This window comes from Nymphaea colorata, chromosome 1 (assembly GCF_008831285.2).
Source record: "Nymphaea colorata isolate Beijing-Zhang1983 chromosome 1, ASM883128v2, whole genome shotgun sequence".
Taxonomy (NCBI): Eukaryota; Viridiplantae; Streptophyta; class Magnoliopsida; order Nymphaeales; family Nymphaeaceae; genus Nymphaea; species Nymphaea colorata.
Window position 1 is genome coordinate 14,004,885 of NC_045138.2, and position 19,985 is coordinate 14,024,869.

A 19,985-nucleotide genomic window follows, 5' to 3' on the forward strand; every position below is an offset into this window, starting at 1 on the left:
TTGAAGCTGAAAGGGACCACTGTGTTAGGCTAGAATGAGAAACACATAATCAGCGATATTGATGTTCATATTGGTTATCCAAATTTAAAATAAAGTATATCTCATCAACAAAAATAAAGGGCAGTGATGGGTCATTCGGTAAACAATCTTTGTTTGGCTGATTTCTTGTGAGTATTGACCTTACCTAAGACACTAGAATTAACTCAAATTGATTTGATACTCATGGTCGCGTCGAGGGCATAGCATAGTGGTTCATATCAAAGGGGTTTTGAGGTTTGAATCTGGTAGCTCTAATATCCTATCATTGCACCAGTGCATTACTCACTCTTATAGTGCATTACTCCTACAAGTTATAGCGTGCACTCCGGTTGAAAAGTGTATCATAAATCTATTTAACTTAACGCATAAATCTATTTAACGCAAAAAAAAGGAAAAAAAGAAGAAAAACTTAAAAGCATAAAAGTACCACGGTGGGGTATTTTTAGCTTATAGCAAACACTACACTCGGGTTGAATCATAAATTTTTTCTATGTAAGAAAAACAAGGAAAAACTTAAATTGGGTTGGGTGGAGATTTTATTTATGTTTATCTTTGTTACCAAAGAAAATCTCAAGAATAAACCAACGTTTTCATGTATAGCATAAGAAACCAATACTTTGTTGCTGTTTATGTAACGTGAAAATAATACTTGGTACCGCTATTTTGAAAATAAATAATTTATTTTTTAAATAACTAATTTTTTCTGGGCGTCATCTGAGGGTGTAAATGGATCATATTCTTACGGTTTACTTTATCTATACCCGGATGCTGAACGCGACTAGTAAATCGGGTACCGCATCGGTATCCGAAACTGTCTTGACTATTATCACCCAAATTATAATCTGAAATTCTTCATGCACTAATAAAAAAAACTGAACAATATATGCCTGAAATAAGTAAGGAGAACGTAGTTCACATGGGAAGGTTATCTTTGAACTGGATATCGTTCCATATTTTAAACCGATTCCAACTTTATAGAAATGTCGAAATTCTGTCCGCATCCAAATTAAATCCGATGAACCTTTGCCGCATGGCCTCCCTCACGACTAATCCGTCGCTACAACACTCCTTCCCCACTTCCTCCACCACTTCTACCACCACCGCCGCCGCCGCCACGCGGAGAGAGATGAGCATTATAACGAACGGAAGCCATCAATGGCAATTGCGTTTGTACCATCTACCTCATGGGCTTCCCCCCAAATAACGCATGCATAACGTCCATGGTTCGCCCGCCTCTACCATCCTACAAATACCGCCACCACCACCACCCCTAAACCAGTACCTGATTCGTAAGAGATAGAGGAGATAAGAAGACATCGCCGATCAATTGACCATGGCTAAGTTCACCGTCATCCTGCTGATTGCCAGCATCATGTCAGCTGCGTCCGGCCGAGAATCGCCATTCCGGCTGGCGGTTGTCCAAAAGGACGGCGGCCTCATGCAATGCTGGGACGCGCTGGCGGAGCTGAAGGCCTGCAGCGGGGAGATCATCCTCTTCTTCCTCAATGGGGAGGCCTACCTCGGCCCGGGCTGCTGCAACGCCATTCAGATCATCACCCACGAGTGCTGGCCCTCCCTCCTCACTGCCTTCGGCTTCACCGCCCAGGAGGGCGACATACTCAGGGGCTTCTGCGACGCCGTGGTCGCGGAACCGCCGGAATCAGGCGACGAAGGGGCGGCCCCGCCTCACGTTGGTGACGGTGGCATCTAAGTGGTTGTTTTCTTAAAGTTGCAATCTCTATGCTTCTTGGGATTCACGTTCGGTGTCTTGAGTCTGTGCTCTTGTGTGGGTTATGTCGCGTCTGCGTGTCTTAAGTATCTACGTACATTTGTCCGCTTTCTTGGTGCGTCGAGATCTTACTTGTCGCTGTTTGTCTCGTCACTGTGTTGAGATTTTATGGTTGTTTCGATCTTCCATCTCTCTCTCCCTCTAAATGATCTCTAGCGATAAGAAGAGTGGCATTTTGTGGACGCATCTCTATACATTCCGATAAATAGCATGAACAGAGACGTTGCTTTAGGTTGTGGGGTGTCTCGATATTATATCTAAAATATTTTTTGGAAAGTTAGAGGGAGCCGACACCAGTAGGCCGTAGCTTATACGCGTTTCCCCTACCACTCATTCACTTTAAAGATTAGCTTTTAATAAATTTCCGCATTTGACATGTTGACATACAAAGAAAAGTCGATGAATGAAGAAGATGGCAACAGCGTTTTAGGGCCCTAAAGAAATAATAATAGAGAAAAAAGTTTCAGACTTGGGTTTCAAGTTGTCAGACTTGGCCTTCCAAAGGCAATATAGGGCATCTTGCAACCTGTCAAGGCATATGCTTAGAAGATATTCTTCACAAATAAATAAAGTTCAGTTTTCAAAAGGGCCCCTAGAATTTGTCAAAAAATTTTACAGGAAGAAAAACAAACGTGAAAAGACGATGTGTATCGGCTGATACGGTCTCTTGTTTAGGTTTCCGATACGAGTTGGAAACCAGCATCGGACTTTCATTTGTCCTTCAATCGTCAGAGTTTGAGCAACCCCACCTAACAAGCTTGTATTTTGCCTTTCTCATATGGACAACGATGGAAACCTACTGCAATAAACTTTTTCTCAATCAGAAAGTACTAAAGATTGATATTGGTTACCAATCACTACCATCTTTCTCTTCATCTGCCTCATTAATCGGGACAGTTAAAAGCATCAATTATACTTGCACAATGAAGCAAGTATAGATTTTATGACTTACATTTCTTTTCAGAAAATATTGTAAAACATATTATAACATGTTCAAATTACTCGATCTTGCCTAGCTCGAACTCAACTTTTAACTAAGTTCATTTCTCAACTCGAACTCTCAAGTCGTTTACTAAACTAGTCCAGCTCGAGCCAAACTTACCGAGCAAGTTCGAGTTGGACTCCTTTAGTCACTTTGTTGCTTAAATTAGGAATTAGTGGTAACCACCTTTTCAATCAACGAGACCAAAAATTAAATCTTGTTTAACGTGCAATCACATTTTCATTTATTCATATAAATATAATAAGCTTACCAATTCGTGTTTGAAAGATATAAAAATATGAGGTCTTTAAGGAGACACCTGTAAAAAGTCGGTGCACTGTTCGATCCAATAAAACAGTTTTTAAAGGCAAGCTGATAGACTTCATAGAATTCCAGAAAAGCGACCACCCTTTCCCCACGTTACCTATTTTTTCATAATAAAGCTAACCAACAAATATGCCAACGTTGCTATTCGTTGATCGTTTGTTGCCGACAATGGTTCAAGGCAAGCTAAACGATGCCAAATATATTTCATATTTCAAATATATATATATAAAAAAAATTGAATTGTAACTCTAAGACCATTTAATCTGCATTGTTCGATCCAATCGATTCAACATGATGAACGGTTAAGAGAAGAGAAAAATGAAGATAACATTTTTATCATCTAATATTTGTTTACACATTTTTCTGTTGGTTTTTTCTTCAATCATCTATCTGCTTTAGATGAATGACTTTATTTAGATAGTTGAGTAACTCTATTTAATCATATTTAGATGAATGACTTTATTTAGATAGTTGAGTAACTCTATTTAATCATAGTCATTGGTTCACTCAATAAATATATATATATATAACTATCTTTTGGCTTATACCTCTTACGCACACACAAAAATTTGATCATAATTTTTACCAATTCAATGTCGACCATCCTAATATTTGACTTTTTACCTCTCTCTTCATTGATGAGAGAGTGATAACCACTTTTGCCACCATTTAGCAGAATTCACTATCTAGTTTCTTTAGCGATCTGTACTATAAATTTAGATAACCATCTGAATCACCAAAAAAGATCTTCATAGATGTAAGTAAGATCAGGGCAGGATTCAAAAGAATTTGAGTAAATTCAATGTACAAATTACACAAAACACAGACAGGGATATGGGTATTTCTAAATTGTTTGTAACTAGCATTAATTCTTAACTGATATTTACAAATATTTAGGTGAGAGTGATGTTGATAGACTTTGGAATCAATGCCTTGGACCCATGGGCTTGTCAACATTATATCATAATTGCACTGGCATTACGCATTAGAATATCTCAAGGAATATTAGGGGAATCAGTTCATATATCTACATATTGAACAATTAATTGAAAAGCTTCTGGTTTCACTTTCAGATTTGAGTAAATCGATTCTTGTGGTCAACCTTTAATGTGGGCGCCACCACATGATCCATTATACGACCCTTCCTTTATGGATGGCATTCATGTGAAGAACGGGACAAAGTTCATGATATTGAGCCAAGGATGGCATAAAGAACCCAAACATGACCAGGTTCTTGATTTATGTTACTTTCAGTAAAAAAAAAAAAAAATGTCTTGTTCCATGTCCAAAACATCTTTGGGGATCAATTGGATGGTTTATCCTGAGTTCTTCCAAGCAATCGAAACGTGTCCTAGTTCATGAACTTGGTTGCCTTCAAGAAGAATATCACGATCCCTTCCGAGAATATTTTCATGAACTTCGATAGATTTATGTGTTCAAAAAAATGATCGTGGTTCGTGGAATGGGACATGTTTCTTGTGATCTAGATTTTACTTTGCTTGTTCGCAAACTAACTGATGCGAAAAGGTCCCTTTGTGCAGGCAGAGCTAGAAAAATTCTTGAACTAAAACGAACTGCATAATGGAGAGTTCGGATTTCATGAACTTGGCCACATCTTCACGATCTTTTAATACGATCAAGATTTTACTGAATTCGTCCACATCTAACCGATGCCAAACATCGCCTTGTGCAGGCAGAACTTCAAAGTTCTTGAACTAGAACAAAATGGACAATTTCATGAACTTGTCCACACTGTACAATTGCCAAGAACATGATTAATATTTAAAGACTCAGTTACGTTTCAACGTGCCTCTCGTGCATCGGATCATACTCATTTGTGGCCCCAAATTTTCACGTTACTGGGGAGGGGCGTACTGGGGAAGGTACTAATAGCAACTACCTCCAGGCTCGAACCTATGATCTCATTAACAGCAAAGTAATAATCTAATCATATTCATAAATGCCACCGTTTACCAGACCTGTTATGACGATCTGCACCATTTTATACATTAAATGCCACCTTATCAGTGTTGTTAAGCCGTTAAAATAAATATGATATCTAAATTGAATTTTATAAATAAAAAAAAAAACTATTGCTTTTGATTTCTTTTATGATCTTTTATTAAAGTTTGCACATTTTGATTCCATTTGTACATGATTGGATTTACAAAAGCAGTTTTGACATCCTTTTTTTAGCTCCAAAACGCATAAAAAGCAAAGTAGAACTGGGATGCAATATATATATATATATATACATAAATGGATCGCGTTTTCAAGTGAGAAATTAGTTATGAAATGCATCATTTATATTATTCACTTGCACCAAGGCAACAAAGATAAGAGTAAGAGAGGCAAAGGAAAAAAAACAAAAAGAGAGAACACCGGAACTTGCTTATTAGAAGCAGAACCCTAAAGCAGCAGCAGCACCGGGACACACATGACAACCAGAACACACCAACAACTGTTATTAGTTCACATGAAAACCCAAGACTAATAACTTAAAAGAGATGGTGGTGCTTCTTTCCTTCCGCCTCCTCAGCCTCATGCTTCGCCTCCTTCTTCTCGTGGTGCTCATGGAAGGCATACCCGCCGGCACCAACTGCGGCCGCCGCGGCGATCTCCTCTTCCAGCTTGTGCCTGTGAGCATGCTCTGGGTCCTTCTTTGCCTTGTGCTTCTCGTGCTGCATAAAGTCAAATTAGAAGCTTCAAATCTAGGTACGCCTTTGAGAATTCTAAATACCCATGGAAGTGGGCTAATTTGCAGACTAGGCTCGAGCCCAGTGGACCAAGTCTAGGCCAGGCAAGGACAAGATTTGATTCAAGTCATAGCCCATTAATCGCATCACATGAAGCATCGCTAGGCTCAGGCTTTTTGCTGATGTGTGGTTAGTACCTTTTGTGATCCATCAATTTGTGATCTAGATTATGATAATGCAAAATAACCAGTGATGATTATGGCTATACTTATGTCAATACTTATAATAATTAGTTGTATCAATAATTATATGAAAAAGGTTAATTAGTTTGTCTTTCAATTTATAAAGGTACTATGTTATCGGGTTAGCGACAAAGTCTCTCGACCTGGATGTGGTTTGCATGGGACCCAAACTAAAAAAGATGAAGGAGGCATAGGTCAAGTATGCATGGTTGATAATTACCAGAGCAAAAGCACCAGCGGCGATGGCTCCCATCTCGCCGAGGTGCTCCTTGTGCTTGTGCTCCTTCTCCTCTTTCTCATAGTCGACGGGCGGCTCGCTCTCGAAGACCTCAGCGGTCTGCGAGTAGGCGCCGAACCCCTCCCCAGACTGAACATAGCCAGATTCAGAGTAGACGACCTCGGAGGGCCGCTCGTTCTCCTCCTTGTGGTGGAAGAGGTGGTGGCGGTGGTGGTGCTCCTCAGCCATGTTTATAGCAAAAAAACAGAAGGATGTAGGGAAACTGCTGGTTAGTTCAGGAAGGAAGAGTAGAGGAGATGATGGAGAAGGATGGAGAAGAAGGGAGTCATTTATAGGCCAAGAAGGAGGGAGGAGAAGTGGTGGGAGGGTTCAATTAAGCCTTAGATGAAGGATGACATGGACGGTTGAGATCAATCCTTAGTCGGTATCATAGCTTTGGACCATTTATTAATCATCAAGATATCCCAAACATGCTGGCCCAGATGAGATAAATTTAGGGTTATGAATCTGGCCCGACATTGCACAAATTTTACTGAATTTGCCACTATGCGGATCTTTACAAAGTTAACCTTGTTGACGAAATAATCACGTCCTCCTAATATTTGGGATTTTATGAAGACTTAAATACCTGTTAGGGACAGATATCTGGCAGCCTGTTAGGGCGCAGATTGAAAAGGAAAAATTACTTATAAATTGGATTTTAGATTCAGATTCAGATATGACTTTTTTTTATTTGAATTTGAATCTGAATATGTTAATATCCAAAAAAATAAATATGATTAAAGATATATCTAATTTGAATATAATCTGTTGACATCCTACTCTCAATGTTAAAAAAAAAAAAAAAGGAAAAAAAAGCAAAATATTGTGTTTTGTGTTATATGTGATGGTAGACATTGTATGTAAGATTCACAACAACATGAGGGCAAAAATAAGAATTGGGATCGTTGGCTAGCAGTTGAGAACTTGTTCGGTGTCGGCAGCACGAGGGGAGGGCCCAATCCAGATCTTATTATCTTCTTTACGTGGATCCCACAATTCTCCTTTTATTTTTTTTATCAATTTATTCATTTTATTTATTTATTTTTAGGCCACCTTTTTTCTAGAAGAATATTAATTTGAAGTCACATTTTAGTCATACACGTTTTTAGTTTAAAAAGCCAATAGACGGCACCTTTCTATTAGCCGTTGAATTGAACCGGTTTTATCATCCTTTTTGGGCTAAGATCGGGTCAATTTCTATAACAAATTTTAACCCCAAAAAAAAAAAAATCTTTTTTCTTTCAGTTTGATATGTATGGGTGATGGCAAATGGGAGAAGTAAAGGATAGGAAAATGAGACACCACGGAAAGGAAAAGGTAGATTCGTCTACGTCGTCACATTATGATGCACTCCGTCTCGCCGTCGGCGTATTGATGATACCGGTTCGGTCTGCTTTCTTTTCTATTAGTAAAATTTCATTGCACCCATTCATCCAATTACAATCAACAACAAAAATTACATGAAATTAATGGATATTATATATATATATATATATATATATATAAAGAGAGAGAGAGAGAAAAAAAGTAACATTGTGTTTTAGAACTACATGTTTTAGAAACATCAAGTTTTTGTTTTAGGAATTGTGGTGTACATGTGTAAGTTTCTTTTAATTCAAAAATCAAAGTCCGAGTTTGAAATAAGAACGTAGTAGTTTTTTTTTTTTTTTTTCGAAACACAATGTCCTCTTATTAAATTCATGTTCTTTTAATAAAAACATAGTATCACACATTTTTTTAAACATGTTGTGTAATAACTGATTTTTAAGATCATGAACGTGTTTTTTTTACTTAAGATCAGGTTCACTTTTTTTTTTTTTAGTTTTTTTGGTGATAAAGCGATTTTATCTTATGCCTATTTAATTTAAAGATGATAACTTGAACCCTTATCCGCACCTCAACAATGACTCTTTCCGTTTTTGATCTGACCACGTTCTACTCTCGGCTCCAATTCCTAAGCATAGGGGCGAAGCCAAGACTGTTTTTAGGGGCGGGTCAAACGTTCTTACGAACTTATTCGTGGAGGACAAACCCAAATCTAAAAAATACATTAAGCGACTAAAAATTTTTGAAGAATGTTTCACGTTATCATCATTAAACGTGAACGCCGTTTCTCGTAAATATACTTGCTTACCGCTGTATGTCCGATAATTTCCCGATAAAAACCTATTTATTTAAAGGCAAGTATTGCGAGACGCAAGCGGGGAGCCGCGGAATCTGATTAGGGCGGACCCGATTTGCACGCAATAAGTGGGACCCAATAAGAAGTCAATGCAGCCCAATATTCCGACGTGGTGATCTTATCTGTTGCCACGTGTAATTGCGTGACGCGGGAACCTCTTCACGTTTTTATGGAAGGCCTCTCCAATCCGTAAAGCCGTCGGTTTCGATCCTTCTTCTTCCTCCCCCGTCTTTTCTCCACCGGAAGATGGCAGCGAACCCTCGAATCGACGGTGATGAGGACTCCATTGACGTGTCTACCCGCCGGATTCAACGGCTGAGGTCACACCTCGCCCCGGCGCCGGCGACGGATAGTCAGCTCCTCCTCTACCGGTCACCCTGCGCCAGAGTGATGCCCGCGCTGCCGGACCCCTCCCTTCTCTCCGCGTACCTCCGCGGGAGGCATCGGGACGTGCAGGAGCGCGTGTTTCGATACTTCATCTCCCGGCCGGAGCTGCATACGCCGCTTGAGATCGGGAGGGACGACCACCGGGAGCTCTGCATGAAGCAGCTTATTGGCCTGGTCCGCGGAGTCGGGATCAAGCCTCTCCGACTCATCTCCGACGATCCTGCTCAGTACTTTGCCGTGGTGGAGGCCGCCGGTGCTGTCGACATGTCTCTCGGAGTCAAATTTGGCGTCCAGTACAGGTCATCGCCCTGGCTTTCTCCTCCCCTTTTATTTATTCACTTGCCCTGCTTTTTCCTTTTCCTGGAAATGAGGATTGTGAGCATGTTTGGTTTTCGAATTGCGAAGTTTCAGTTTAGGATTCTCTCTGGTCTTCTGGCACTGTAAGCACGTTTTGGTGGGACCGGAGAATTTTTCCCCATTTTCTATTTTTCCTTCGATTATGTTTAAGGGCGGAAAGTTGTCTGGAAAAGTAAGGATAATTTGGGATATTCTGCCCAATATATCTATTCATTTCCTATCCGGACGAATAGAGTGCTCGAAGATACATTGTTTGGACGCACCCAATTATCTAGAAACGGAGGACAAGCAAGGAACATCCTGGATTATCGGATAAGCGGCTGTACGTAACGACCGCTTGACGTGTTTGAGGAACTAAGGGTTTTTGCTTTTTAGTGTGGAATTATTCCGATGTACTGGTTGTTGCCTGTCTTTTAGCCTTTTTGCTTCCTGTTCGTTTTATTTTGTCTTCTTTCTTGCGGCGTGCTTGGTTTGTGCATTTAGAACCCCGTTTCCTGTAATTGAAAGATTTGGTCCCGGAACAAGTTTTGTTCATCAGAGGCATCGTGTACGGAGGTAGCTTGTGTGTGAAAGCAACTCCGTTTGAGACGTGTTCATGTTTCTTTTTTGTCGTGATCGGTAGCTGTAGTTTTGAACTGAGGCATTGATTTGCAGCTCAAAATGCAAATTTGTAAGTAATGAAAATTTCGATATGGCGTATTGGCATTCAATAGAATGATGGTGCACTTTAATGGTTCAAGTGGAAGGAGACAAGTGATCAGTTTGCAGTTAAGAGAGGTAGTAGTGGAGGCTGCTCAAACGATCCGGCTAGGTGACAATGCTATGCTGTCACAAAGTTTACGCAGAACTGTGGTAAAACTGTGTAGAGTAAAGAAGCGCTAAAATAGAGAATGAGGACATACAAACAACGTTAAACTAATGATCTCCACTATTATTTGCTTCCTAAGAAGCCGTAGCAGTTTGGCAGAAATGCTAATGCTTAACAGGCTTTTAGATTTAGAAACTAAAGTACGGACTCTCTAACAGCAATAGCTCCGCAGAGTAGGTTCCCATCTGTTCACTCTCAACGGGCAGCTGAAGGGTAAAAAAAGGTTGAAGTGCAGTCCCCAACCTTGACCTGCTAAATTGAATAATCTCTTTAATTAGCCACAAAGGCTGGCTACTCCAAAAGCAGGTGGATGATCAACTATTACTGGGCCTGTCACTTAAGACATTTAGTTCTTTTTCCTTTTGCTAAGCCGGTGGATATCTAGCATGCCTCGAGTCTATGTCTTGGTGAAATGGGTTGTGATTTGAAGCTAATTACATGCCTTATCTGTCTTCACATTCTATCCTTATAGTTTTCTAGCAGCCCTTAAGCTTTGTCTGATGTCGGAGTTTTCTTAGTTGCATGGATCATGCTTTTAGAAGTTTTCAATTATTTTGCATTTTCTATTGATCAGTATATCTAATTTTTTATTCAGTTAGTGAACTATTTTTTGTGCTTTTGGCAGCCTTTGGGGTGGCTCAGTGATCAATCTGGGGACCAAAAAGCACAGAGACAAGTACTTTAATGAGATAGACAATTTAAATTATCCCGGTTGTTTCGCAATGACAGAACTCCATCATGGTAGGTACTCTATATCCTTTGAATCAGCTAGATTAGGACTTTTCTTTTGTTTGTGATTATACTTCTGTCTTGTGGGAAGTTTCTTTTATAGCTGAAGATCTAATTGCATTTCTTCATCTTTCTGCCACAAGGTTCAAATGTTCAAGGCATTCAAACTGTAGCAATCTTTGATCCTGCAACTGATGAATTTGTCATTAACACACCTAATGATGGAGCAATAAAGTGGTGGATTGGAAATGCTGCGCTTCATGGGAAGTTTGCAACTGTCTTCGCCAAACTGATCTTGCCATCGCCTGAATCAAAAGATGGTGCCGATATGGGAGTCCATGCATTCATTGTTCCAATAAGAGATGTGGAGACACACTGTGTCCTTCCTGGCATCGAAATCCGTGATTGTGGACATAAGATTGGCCTTAATGGGGTTGACAATGGGGCACTAAAATTCACAAATGTGAGGATCCCACGTGATAATCTGCTTAATCGGTTTGGTGATGTTTCACGTGATGGAAAATATACAAGCAGCCTACCTACAATTAATAAAAGATTCGCTGCAACTCTGGGGGAGCTAGTTGGTGGGAGAGTGGCCATTGCTTATTCTTCTGTCGCGGTACTTAAGTTGTCATTGACCATAGCAATACGATATTCTCTCCTTCGGCAGCAATTCGGACCCCCAAAGCAGCCAGAAATCAGTATACTGGATTATCAATCCCAGCAACATAAACTCATGCCAATGCTTGCATCTGCATATGCCTTCCACTTTGCATCAAAGTGTCTGGTTGATGAGTATGCTGAGATGAAGAAGACTCAGGATGAAGAGGTGATTGGTGATGTTCATACTCTTTCTTCTGGTCTCAAAGCATATATTACATCATATACTGCCAGGTCCTTGAGCACATGCCGGGAAGCTTGTGGTGGACATGGATATGCTGCTGTCAATAGGTTTGGTGATTTACGTAATGACCATGATATATTTCAAACCTTTGAAGGAGATAACACTGTGCTTCTTCAGCAGGTAATGCATGAATATAGCCTCTTTCTTTTGTTCTCTTCACTGTTTATCCATGATATAACCTAGTAATCCTTGTATACAGGTATCAGCATATCTTTTGAAGCAATACCAAGAAAAATTCAAAGGTGGAACATTAACTGTAACATGGAACTATTTAAGGGAATCAATGGGTGCTTACCTCTCTCAACCAAATCCTGTAACTATTCGCCGTGAAGGAGAAGAGCACCTGAGGGATCCTAGCTTCCAGTTGGATGCTTTCAGGGTAGGTGAAAAGGCACAGTTTTAGCCATAGCCATATTTTAACTGTCCATTAGTTACTATCACCGTTTGGTAGTCCAATGAAATTTCACTATTCATTATTTTCTTGCAGTACCGAACATCTCGGTTGCTTCACACGGTCGCAATCCGCCTGCGCAAGCATTCTAAGACCCTTGGAGGCTTTGGTGCATGGAACAGGTGTTTAAATCATTTGTTGACTCTTGCAGAGTCCCACATTGAATCGGTCATTTTGGCAAAATTTATAGAAGCTGTTGAAAGGTAAGGTTCAATATGGATGGCTGCTGTTCTCTGAATATAAATTACAATTACAATTTGCTGAATTAAGTTATGTTGCAGCTGCAAGGACAGCAGCACCCGATCTGTTCTGAAGCTTGTCTGTGACCTTTACGCCTTGGATCGCATATGGAAGGACATTGGTACTTTTCGTAATGTAGACTATGTGGCTCCTAATAAGGCAAAGGTAAGAACGAACATGGCCTACTTGTAGTAGGATGACTGATGCCCACAAACATTCTGTCACTATGCCTATACAAGTACTGTTTATTGCCTCTAATGTTGCACATCTGGGATTGTTTGCAGGCAATCCACAAGCTCACAGAATACCTGAGTTTCCAAGTGAAGAATGTCGCCAAAGAACTCGTGGGAGCATTTGATATTCCTGATGAGGTCGTTCGCGCACCAATTGCTTTGCAGTCTGAGCCATACAACCAATATACACAGTTTGTAGGATTTTAAGCAGATCAAAGCAGACGTACAAGTTGTGGAGAAATTTCTACTGTAAATAATTTGTGGAGTGCACCAGTATAAACCGGAAGCACGCTTACATTCAGGCGATTGCTTTTAGACGCTTGGAAGTTTGATCCAAGAGCTTCAAATGCCTCCCTTCTTTGCCTCTTGGCTGTACATTGACTGTACAAACTAGGTGACAACTTTCATCTAATAAGTATAATATAATTATGGCCTTACTATGTTGTGTGGTTTCTTCTTTCTTCTTGGATTGCATTAGTCATTTCATGCAACGATATTCACAAATTCCAATATTCTGGTGCAAACCCGATGTTCGATGTTTGGTATGTTGATGCTTTACAGTTTGGATTGGGAAGCAAATGTGTATTCTTAAATCCATACCCAGTTACCGATTGGACTCCGATCCTATGGTTGCAAACGGATTGGTTTGGGGACAGAAAAATATGTTCAGAGATCGGATTGAAATCAGATCTTGGAGTTAAAACCAACCAGCATGCCGGAACTTTAGTTTTACGGTATATACAACTTAAATGGTTGGTGGGACAATTCCATATTTAATTCAAACCTCAATCGATCCAAGAAGAGGAAAAAACAACCAAAGCGGGTTGTTCATAAAACGAAAAATAATAATAAACTGAGTTTGATGGAGAGTTTTCTTATCAAATCCGATCCATATCAGATTTTCAGAGGCATCCTGAATCCAATTACATGATAGCTCCTCTCCCAAAGGCAGTCGATTTTTCAATAAATGGCCGGAAGTTTATTTGTTGATTCTCAAACTTTCCACGCCACGTTTTCCTCCCATTCGAACCGACGGCGGTAGCGGGAAGCCTCCTCCGGTGTTTCTCTGCGTTGTTTTTTGTTGCTGATCGCTCCCATTCATTCTGAAAGAGAGGGCGAAGGGAAAGAAGCAGAAAATCAAGGAGGGGATGGCGACGTCTGGAGGTGGAGAGCAGTTGCCCAGGAAGGAGGTTGCGGTGCTGAAGGGTCATGAAGGGGCGGTGCTGGCCGCGCGCTTCAACTCCGACGGCAACTACTGCCTGAGCTGCGGCAAGGACCGGACCATTCGGCTGTGGAACCCTCACCGCTCCCTCCACATCAAGACCTACAAGGCCCACGCTCGCGACGTCCGCGACGTCCATGTCACTCTGTATGGTCTCCCCACTAAACCCTGATCCGAATATGACGCCCTTCTTCTTCGTTCCATTGTCGTCGTTATTATTTCTTCTTATGATTGTTGTAATTCTTGCTGTTGTGTTATTACGTTCAGGGATAACGCGAAATTGTGTTCATGTGGTGGCGATCGGCAGGTATTCTATTGGGATGTAGCAACAGGTCGCGTAATCCGGAAATTTCGAGGCCACGATAGTGATGTATGCGGCTGTTTGTTTCTTCTTTAGTGTAATGGTTCTTTTCAGTTTCTTCTGCTTGTTCTTGTTGTTCGATGAGGAAATTAGGGTTGAGGATCAGCTTATATATGTGATTTTATTAGTTGCAAGGTCTTCTTGATCTGTGATGCGGCTGGGATTACTGGTCGTTTGATATAATAATTTGATTGGGGATAGGCATGCATTGATTGTGTTTCCACACTGCTTGCCGTTAGAATTGATTATCGTATGAGTTTCGCAATGAATAAATTTAGGAATTACATGCTTTTACTTTTCGTGGGTCAATGCGTTAAGTTGTGTTTGAACGAAGTTCATGTTTGTCATTTTGATGGTGCACATTCTTGTTCATGTATCTCTTTTGCCGCGATTGTTGTAAGCCAATAGTTCTGGTTGGAACGCTTGGAGATAGAGTAAAAAGGGGTTAGTATGGTACTTTGAGTTACCGAATGTTTTGAAATACTGCCCCAGGATCATTCAGAATTTAGTTTGTTCGTGTCACTGAATTTGCTAATGTATAAATAATCTATCATCAGCTCATGTATGATGTAATCTAAGCCTCCAAACCGTAGATAATAACTTTTAGGGAGCATGTGATGTCATGCAATTTAAACAATTGGGGAGTACTTGGAAGCTTCTAATGCGAGAAGCACAACTGGTAATTTATTTCCGCCAAAAAATGTGAAAAAGAAAAAATACCTGCACTTCTGAGAACCAGTAAAAGAATGAGTTTCTTGACGTGTTTTGATGCACCCAAAAGTTAAACGAATGGAGGGGCAAGGGCCCTGGGTAACTTCAGATAGCAAAGACATGATTAAGGTTTTGAGAGGACAAAACTTGAAACGAACTTCTGAGTCAGAATCTGAATCTTTTTCTGGATACTATTTAATAATGTTGGACTTCTTTAAATTTAGATTTTACATAGTTTCAATATTAGGGGCATTCTCATCTGGATGGTTTCTGGAATTAAAAAAGCAAATTTAAGGGAATAATTCTATTCAGAGAAAAAGAAATTGGGTTTTGATTCCAGTAGCATGATGATATCTGTCTAGACACTAGAGTCCTTTGTCGTGTCTGAAATAGAATCATGCGTTAGATGTCTCGGACGTCATGACTGAAACTATATGTCTTTAATATCACATTTTGCTCAGGAAAAAATAGAAACTGAAAAGTAAAATTCTTTTTACTCAAATAAGCTTGATCAAAAAGCAAGTTATTGAGAAAATCTCCTCAGATGCTTTCTTTCTAATAGATTGCGGAGAATGACACATTTCTACATGTTTAAACCTGAAATAGTAAAGCTCTGTGAATACTGAAAGTCAACTACTTCATGTCCGCATATAGTTTCCAGTCTCACAAAGAAATCTTGACATTTATGAATCACAGGTAAATGCTGTCAAGTTCAATGAGTATGGTGCTGCACTAATATCAGCTGGTAATGATCGTTCAGTGAGGGCATGGGATTGCAGATCACAAAGCACTGAGCCAGTTCAGGTAGAAAGCTGCTTTAGCAGTTGAAGCATGAAAATTGATGCCCAAACTTCTCATTCTTCTCTGGTTATCAGCTCTATTTTGTCCTCATTAATTGTTTGGCAGATTATTGACACATTTTCAGACAGTGTGATGTCCCTATGGTTAACTAAGACTGAAATCATTGCTGGAAGTGTTGACGGAACTGTGCGCACGTTTGACATTCGCATTGGTAGGTATGTAGCATCTTGTTGGTGATTATCATTAACTTGCTTGCTTGCCTTTTGTTGCACTTGCAAATAAACACAAGTTGCTAATGATTTGTCCTTCCCTTTAGTTTTCCCTAGTAACTCTTCCAAATAATTCTCATTTGATTGTAAACCAGGGAGATCGTTGATGAACTCGGACAGCCTGTGAACTGTATTGCAGTATCAAATGATGGTAACTGTGTGCTAGCTAGTTGCTTGGATTCGTCTTTGCGCCTCCTAGACAGGTAGCATCACGAAATAGAAACACTTTTGTTGCTGAATCTTTTAGTTGTTCCTGTTTGTTTCTCATGCTGCTCGCACGACAGGTCAACAGGCGAACTTTTGCAAGAATACAAGGGTCATACTTGTAAGGTGGGTGTTGAGAACATCATGTTGGCTTTTCATCAAATACCCAATTAATGAGCTACTCCTGTGGGGATTGCAATGAAGAAGGGTATCTGATCATGCAATTTTAGTTGTTATAGTCAAGAAAATCTTTTACAACAATCACATCAACCTTCAAACATGTCCAAGTGTGATATTACAAGCATTACCTGTAAATGTAACCTTAGGTCTGATGATGCTTGACTTGGAAACTCATAATCACACATATGCTTATGTACACATGAAATACATTGTATACAATATCGATACAAGGATCGAATGGGATCGTACAGATTATGTCACCCTTGTTGCCAGTTACAGTGGTGTTTACTATATTGCTATGTCATGTCTTCATCTTAAGATAATGACAGTATGATAGATTAGTAGTGGCAGGATTACAGATAACACATCCTTCTCATATATCAATGCACCTACTTCATGTCTTATGTCTTGCATCCAGAATATTTCTGTGCATGATGTGATTTTAACGTGATTATGTTTTATTTGAATCAGTCTTACAAGTTGGATTGTTGCCTTACCAACACTGATGCACATGTAGCTGGAGGATCTGAAGATGGCAAGGTCTTCCTTTGGGATTTGGTTGAGGCATCTGTTGTTTCAAGCTTTCGAGCACATGCCTCAGTGGTAAATGAGCTTTTGTGTATTTCATATTAAATCTATTTTTTCTTTTTCATGTCTTTATCTCTGATGATGCTTAGTGATGAGGTGCTTGCGAGAAGGGGACACGGCCTTTGCCGTCCTCTTGCCTTTTGCAAGGGATTATTCTCAGTTTGTTCCCCTTTCAGTTAGTTGCAGATAATGTAGTTAAAACTTGGTTATAAAACAAAATCAAGTGTTTGAGAAACAGGAAAGTGAAACTTGCCACTCCAGGTGGCATTTTTTATTACTCTGTCCTGTTCCTCTCTTGTCTGCCATGGAAGGCCTCTTTTTCCCTTGAAACAATATATGTGCCCTTGCGGGTAATAAAATTTTATCTACTAAAATAGTTGTTTGCTGTTACCAACAACAGCAGCAGTAGCCTTAAAAGTGATGTAGATTTTTAGAACTGTGAATCGATATTGGCGCGTTACCCGTTGCATTTTGGTATTTGAAACAATGCGAGTACATTTACTTTGTCTTTTCTTATTTAATTAGGTGACAAGTGTGAGTTATCATCCAAAGGATGCTTGTATGATAACATCATCCATTGATGGCACTGTTCGTGTTTGGAAAGCTTAACTGCAACATGCCTCTGTTTCTTCACCAGCGAAGGAACATTCCTATTCAAAGACAGATCGATGCATTCAACCGCTGGTGTCCATCAACTGAGGCTACATTCAGTAGACAGTGAAGCACTCATATGATCCTACTAGTCTGCAACCGTCCACAGAAGCGCTTAACTGGTGAGCTGTGGTTTTTGTTTCTATTCAAAGGATCCATCACGCGTGGCCACGGCAAGCAGAAAACAAGAACGTGTCCCCATGTTCATTGATGCGATGCTCATTAATGGAATCTCTTTTTGTTCTCAGAAGGTTCACTGTCCCTCTGACATGAAAATATGCAACAGATTATATTTCACCTAAAGGTAGACATGGCTCCAACAGAAAATGCTGATGTTGATTTAATTTGAATCTGAAGATAGTCTGACTAGTCAGATATGCGTCCAAAATGAACATGCGTTTAAATTTTCTCAGGAATTCATCTCAGGACACTGCATTGACAATCTGGAACAGGACATAATGCACGTTACATCATTCTGGATTTTTCCTGGTTAAGTGGTTTAACGAACTGGGCCACGTTCAGCACCTTTGTTGTTTGTGTGTATGTAACATACAGCATCTCTGTTTGTTTGTGTATATGTGTGTGCATGTTGTTCGTGGTTGCGCGTCTCACAGACCTCAGTTTTTCCAGCCTAGTGCCCACCGCAGCAGGGAGAACGCTGAGCTTAGGTGGCTTGCAGCAACTGATGCCTTCTATGAGGGTTTGAACTGCCGATGCGTTCAACTTGGTAGTGGTTAAGAAGGATCCGTGAGTCCAAACCTGATAAACTTGAATACGCTGTATTCAAATTTAAGACAGAGATTATTGTTCGTCCAGTGCTTTGCTTCCCTTTTGCATTGAAGTGGTTACTGATTATGAGTGTTGAGGGAGTCGTCTGCTTCTTGGTGTCTCAGGTTGAGCTCCCTCACCTACTTAAATGATCGCAGGCCTGAATGGATCTCCAAGATCGTTTATCTCGAAAAGAGAGTTTGAACGCACTAACCCAGCTAACGCAAAGTTTGAACACGATAATCTTGCTTGTGTGTGGCCTTAATCATAATTTAACTTTTTCTAACCTTTTTTCATCTTCTTTTGGCATGTGAACTTAAAATAAGGTTTCATAGTGGGGGCATGGATCAGAGGTGCCCAACTACTAATTCGATTTCAAATCTGTTTAGTCGAACCCAACAAGTAGAGGTAGAGCTGGTTACTGATTATATTTGGATCGGGTATGCAGTTTCATAATGGATTAGGTTTTGATGAACATGCTACTCAATTACAAGCAACTCTCGGATGTTATGATAGCTAAAGTTGAATACCGCTTTTTTTTTAATAAAAAAAAAAGTTCAAATCTTGATCAACTTGTCGAATTTATTTAAGGCTAGATTTCGTCAGTGTTAAAACTGTTCACATCCCCATTTCAAAGAATGGGCTAGCATGATGTCATCTTGCATTACCGTCCATAAACACTTCTAAATGCATATTGACCACAGTTTCCATTATTCAAAGCCTTAGAGAGTGATGGCACTTAATTGCTAGCTGTTACAATCATCTCTCTCTTTCTCCTCCAACTTTGCTAGATGCTATGCATTCATTTCTCTCTGTCTCTCTCCTTAATACATTAAACACATATATTGACTAATTGCCCCTGTATCAGCATATGTTAAATCTCCACCCAAATAGATCCAACCAACAATCCGACCCCATTTATTTAGTTTTGTTCTGCAAGTGTAGGTCGGTCTTTTTGCAATACAAATTCATGTAAGAAGAAACTTACACTTCGGAATGGGCTAACAAATGGGAAAGGCTGTTGCGCCATTGAGTTTTGTTCATCATGAAGACGATTGAAGGCAGGCAAACCTGCTGAACTGTTGACAGCTTTACGTTGAAAACTTTCAATATTTTCTATGGGTTTTTTTTAAAAAAAAAAAAAACTTCTAAATTATAACAGAGGCCTTTCCTTTGCAAATATTGAACACTTATGCCAGAAAAAAAAAACTGGAATACGAGTAAATATTGCATGCATGTATTGGCACATTTAAAAGATGAATTAATGAGGCCTTAACGTCACGCGTCACGTCAAACATGACCGTTCAGTTTGGCGTCTGAAGAAACATTTTCGGCCAGCTGTCTTGAGAAAGCACCAACTTTGGAAGACGTTCTCAATTGCTGTCATTGCTTTTATCGCTTCCAAATTCCAACCAAGTGCCGTCCTGGTTCCGATAACAAGTAGTTAAATGGGCACGCGTAGGAGTTTGGATACCAATATTTATATGTAGATATGATATAACTTTACAAAATGAGGGGTATGGT

At 39.9% G+C, this 19,985-nt stretch overlaps 4 protein-coding genes across 7 annotated transcripts; 3 read left to right on the plus strand and 1 right to left on the minus strand.

The window, feature by feature from the left end:
* The first annotated feature begins 821 nt into the window (after positions 1-821).
* Positions 822-1,949, plus strand: LOC116261415 (egg cell-secreted protein 1.4-like). The gene has a single exon (XM_031640154.2). The coding sequence runs from the start codon at positions 1,373-1,375 to the stop codon at positions 1,748-1,750; it is 378 nt and encodes a 125-aa protein (XP_031496014.1). The 5' UTR covers positions 822-1,372; the 3' UTR covers positions 1,751-1,949.
* Positions 1,950-5,421: 3,472 nt separating this feature from the next.
* LOC116261406 (abscisic stress-ripening protein 2-like) lies at positions 5,422-6,627 on the minus strand. The gene is made up of 2 exons (XM_031640145.2): positions 6,296-6,627; positions 5,422-5,818 (listed from the first exon to the last, which is right to left on the minus strand). Exons 1-2 carry the CDS (start codon positions 6,539-6,541, stop codon positions 5,636-5,638), a joined length of 429 nt encoding a protein of 142 aa, XP_031496005.1. The 5' UTR covers positions 6,542-6,627; the 3' UTR covers positions 5,422-5,635.
* A 2,093-nt stretch (positions 6,628-8,720) lies between these two features.
* Positions 8,721-13,158, plus strand: LOC116244843 (acyl-coenzyme A oxidase 2, peroxisomal). The gene is made up of 7 exons (XM_031616683.2): positions 8,721-9,223; positions 10,775-10,890; positions 11,022-11,902; positions 11,982-12,161; positions 12,270-12,436; positions 12,515-12,638; positions 12,758-13,158. The coding sequence occupies exons 1-7, from the start codon at positions 8,784-8,786 to the stop codon at positions 12,911-12,913; spliced, it is 2,064 nt and encodes a 687-aa protein (XP_031472543.1). The 5' UTR covers positions 8,721-8,783; the 3' UTR covers positions 12,914-13,158.
* Positions 13,159-13,636: 478 nt separating this feature from the next.
* Positions 13,637-18,135, plus strand: LOC116246487 (uncharacterized). 4 transcript variants are annotated; one of them, XR_004170687.2, is made up of 10 exons: positions 13,637-14,075; positions 14,196-14,298; positions 15,697-15,804; positions 15,907-16,016; positions 16,166-16,273; positions 16,355-16,400; positions 16,926-17,057; positions 17,568-17,815; positions 17,942-17,997; positions 18,107-18,135. XR_004170687.2 is itself a non-coding variant. In XM_031618391.2 (8 exons), exons 1-8 carry the CDS (start codon positions 13,855-13,857, stop codon positions 17,649-17,651), a joined length of 912 nt encoding a protein of 303 aa, XP_031474251.1. In that variant the 5' UTR covers positions 13,637-13,854; the 3' UTR covers positions 17,652-18,135. The 4 variants fall into 4 exon arrangements, 1 of the variants encoding a protein (XP_031474251.1); XR_007572349.1 differs by having other exon boundaries at positions 17,568-17,997; XR_004170686.2 differs by having other exon boundaries at positions 17,942-18,135.
* The last annotated feature ends 1,850 nt before the right edge of the window (positions 18,136-19,985 follow it).

Excerpts from the sequence above, each read along its gene's own strand:
- LOC116246487 (XM_031618391.2), top strand. The coding sequence starts at position 13,855 with ATGGCGACGTCTGGAGGTGGAGAGCAGTTGCCCAGGAAGGAGGTTGCG. Across the intron at positions 16,274-16,354 it reads TCTTTGCGCCTCCTAGACAG|GTCAACAGGCGAACTTTTGC; the intron begins GTAGCATCACGA and ends CTCGCACGACAG. Across the intron at positions 17,058-17,567 it reads TTCGAGCACATGCCTCAGTG|GTGACAAGTGTGAGTTATCA; the intron begins GTAAATGAGCTT and ends TTATTTAATTAG.
- LOC116261415 (XM_031640154.2), top strand. The coding sequence starts at position 1,373 with ATGGCTAAGTTCACCGTCATCCTGCTGATTGCCAGCATCATGTCAGCT.
- LOC116244843 (XM_031616683.2), top strand. The coding sequence starts at position 8,784 with ATGGCAGCGAACCCTCGAATCGACGGTGATGAGGACTCCATTGACGTG. Across the intron at positions 11,903-11,981 it reads ACACTGTGCTTCTTCAGCAG|GTATCAGCATATCTTTTGAA; the intron begins GTAATGCATGAA and ends CCTTGTATACAG. Across the intron at positions 12,639-12,757 it reads TGGCTCCTAATAAGGCAAAG|GCAATCCACAAGCTCACAGA; the intron begins GTAAGAACGAAC and ends GATTGTTTGCAG.
- LOC116261406 (XM_031640145.2), bottom strand. The coding sequence starts at position 6,541 with ATGGCTGAGGAGCACCACCACCGCCACCACCTCTTCCACCACAAGGAG. Across the intron at positions 5,819-6,295 it reads CCGCTGGTGCTTTTGCTCTG|CACGAGAAGCACAAGGCAAA; the intron begins GTAATTATCAAC and ends GACTTTATGCAG.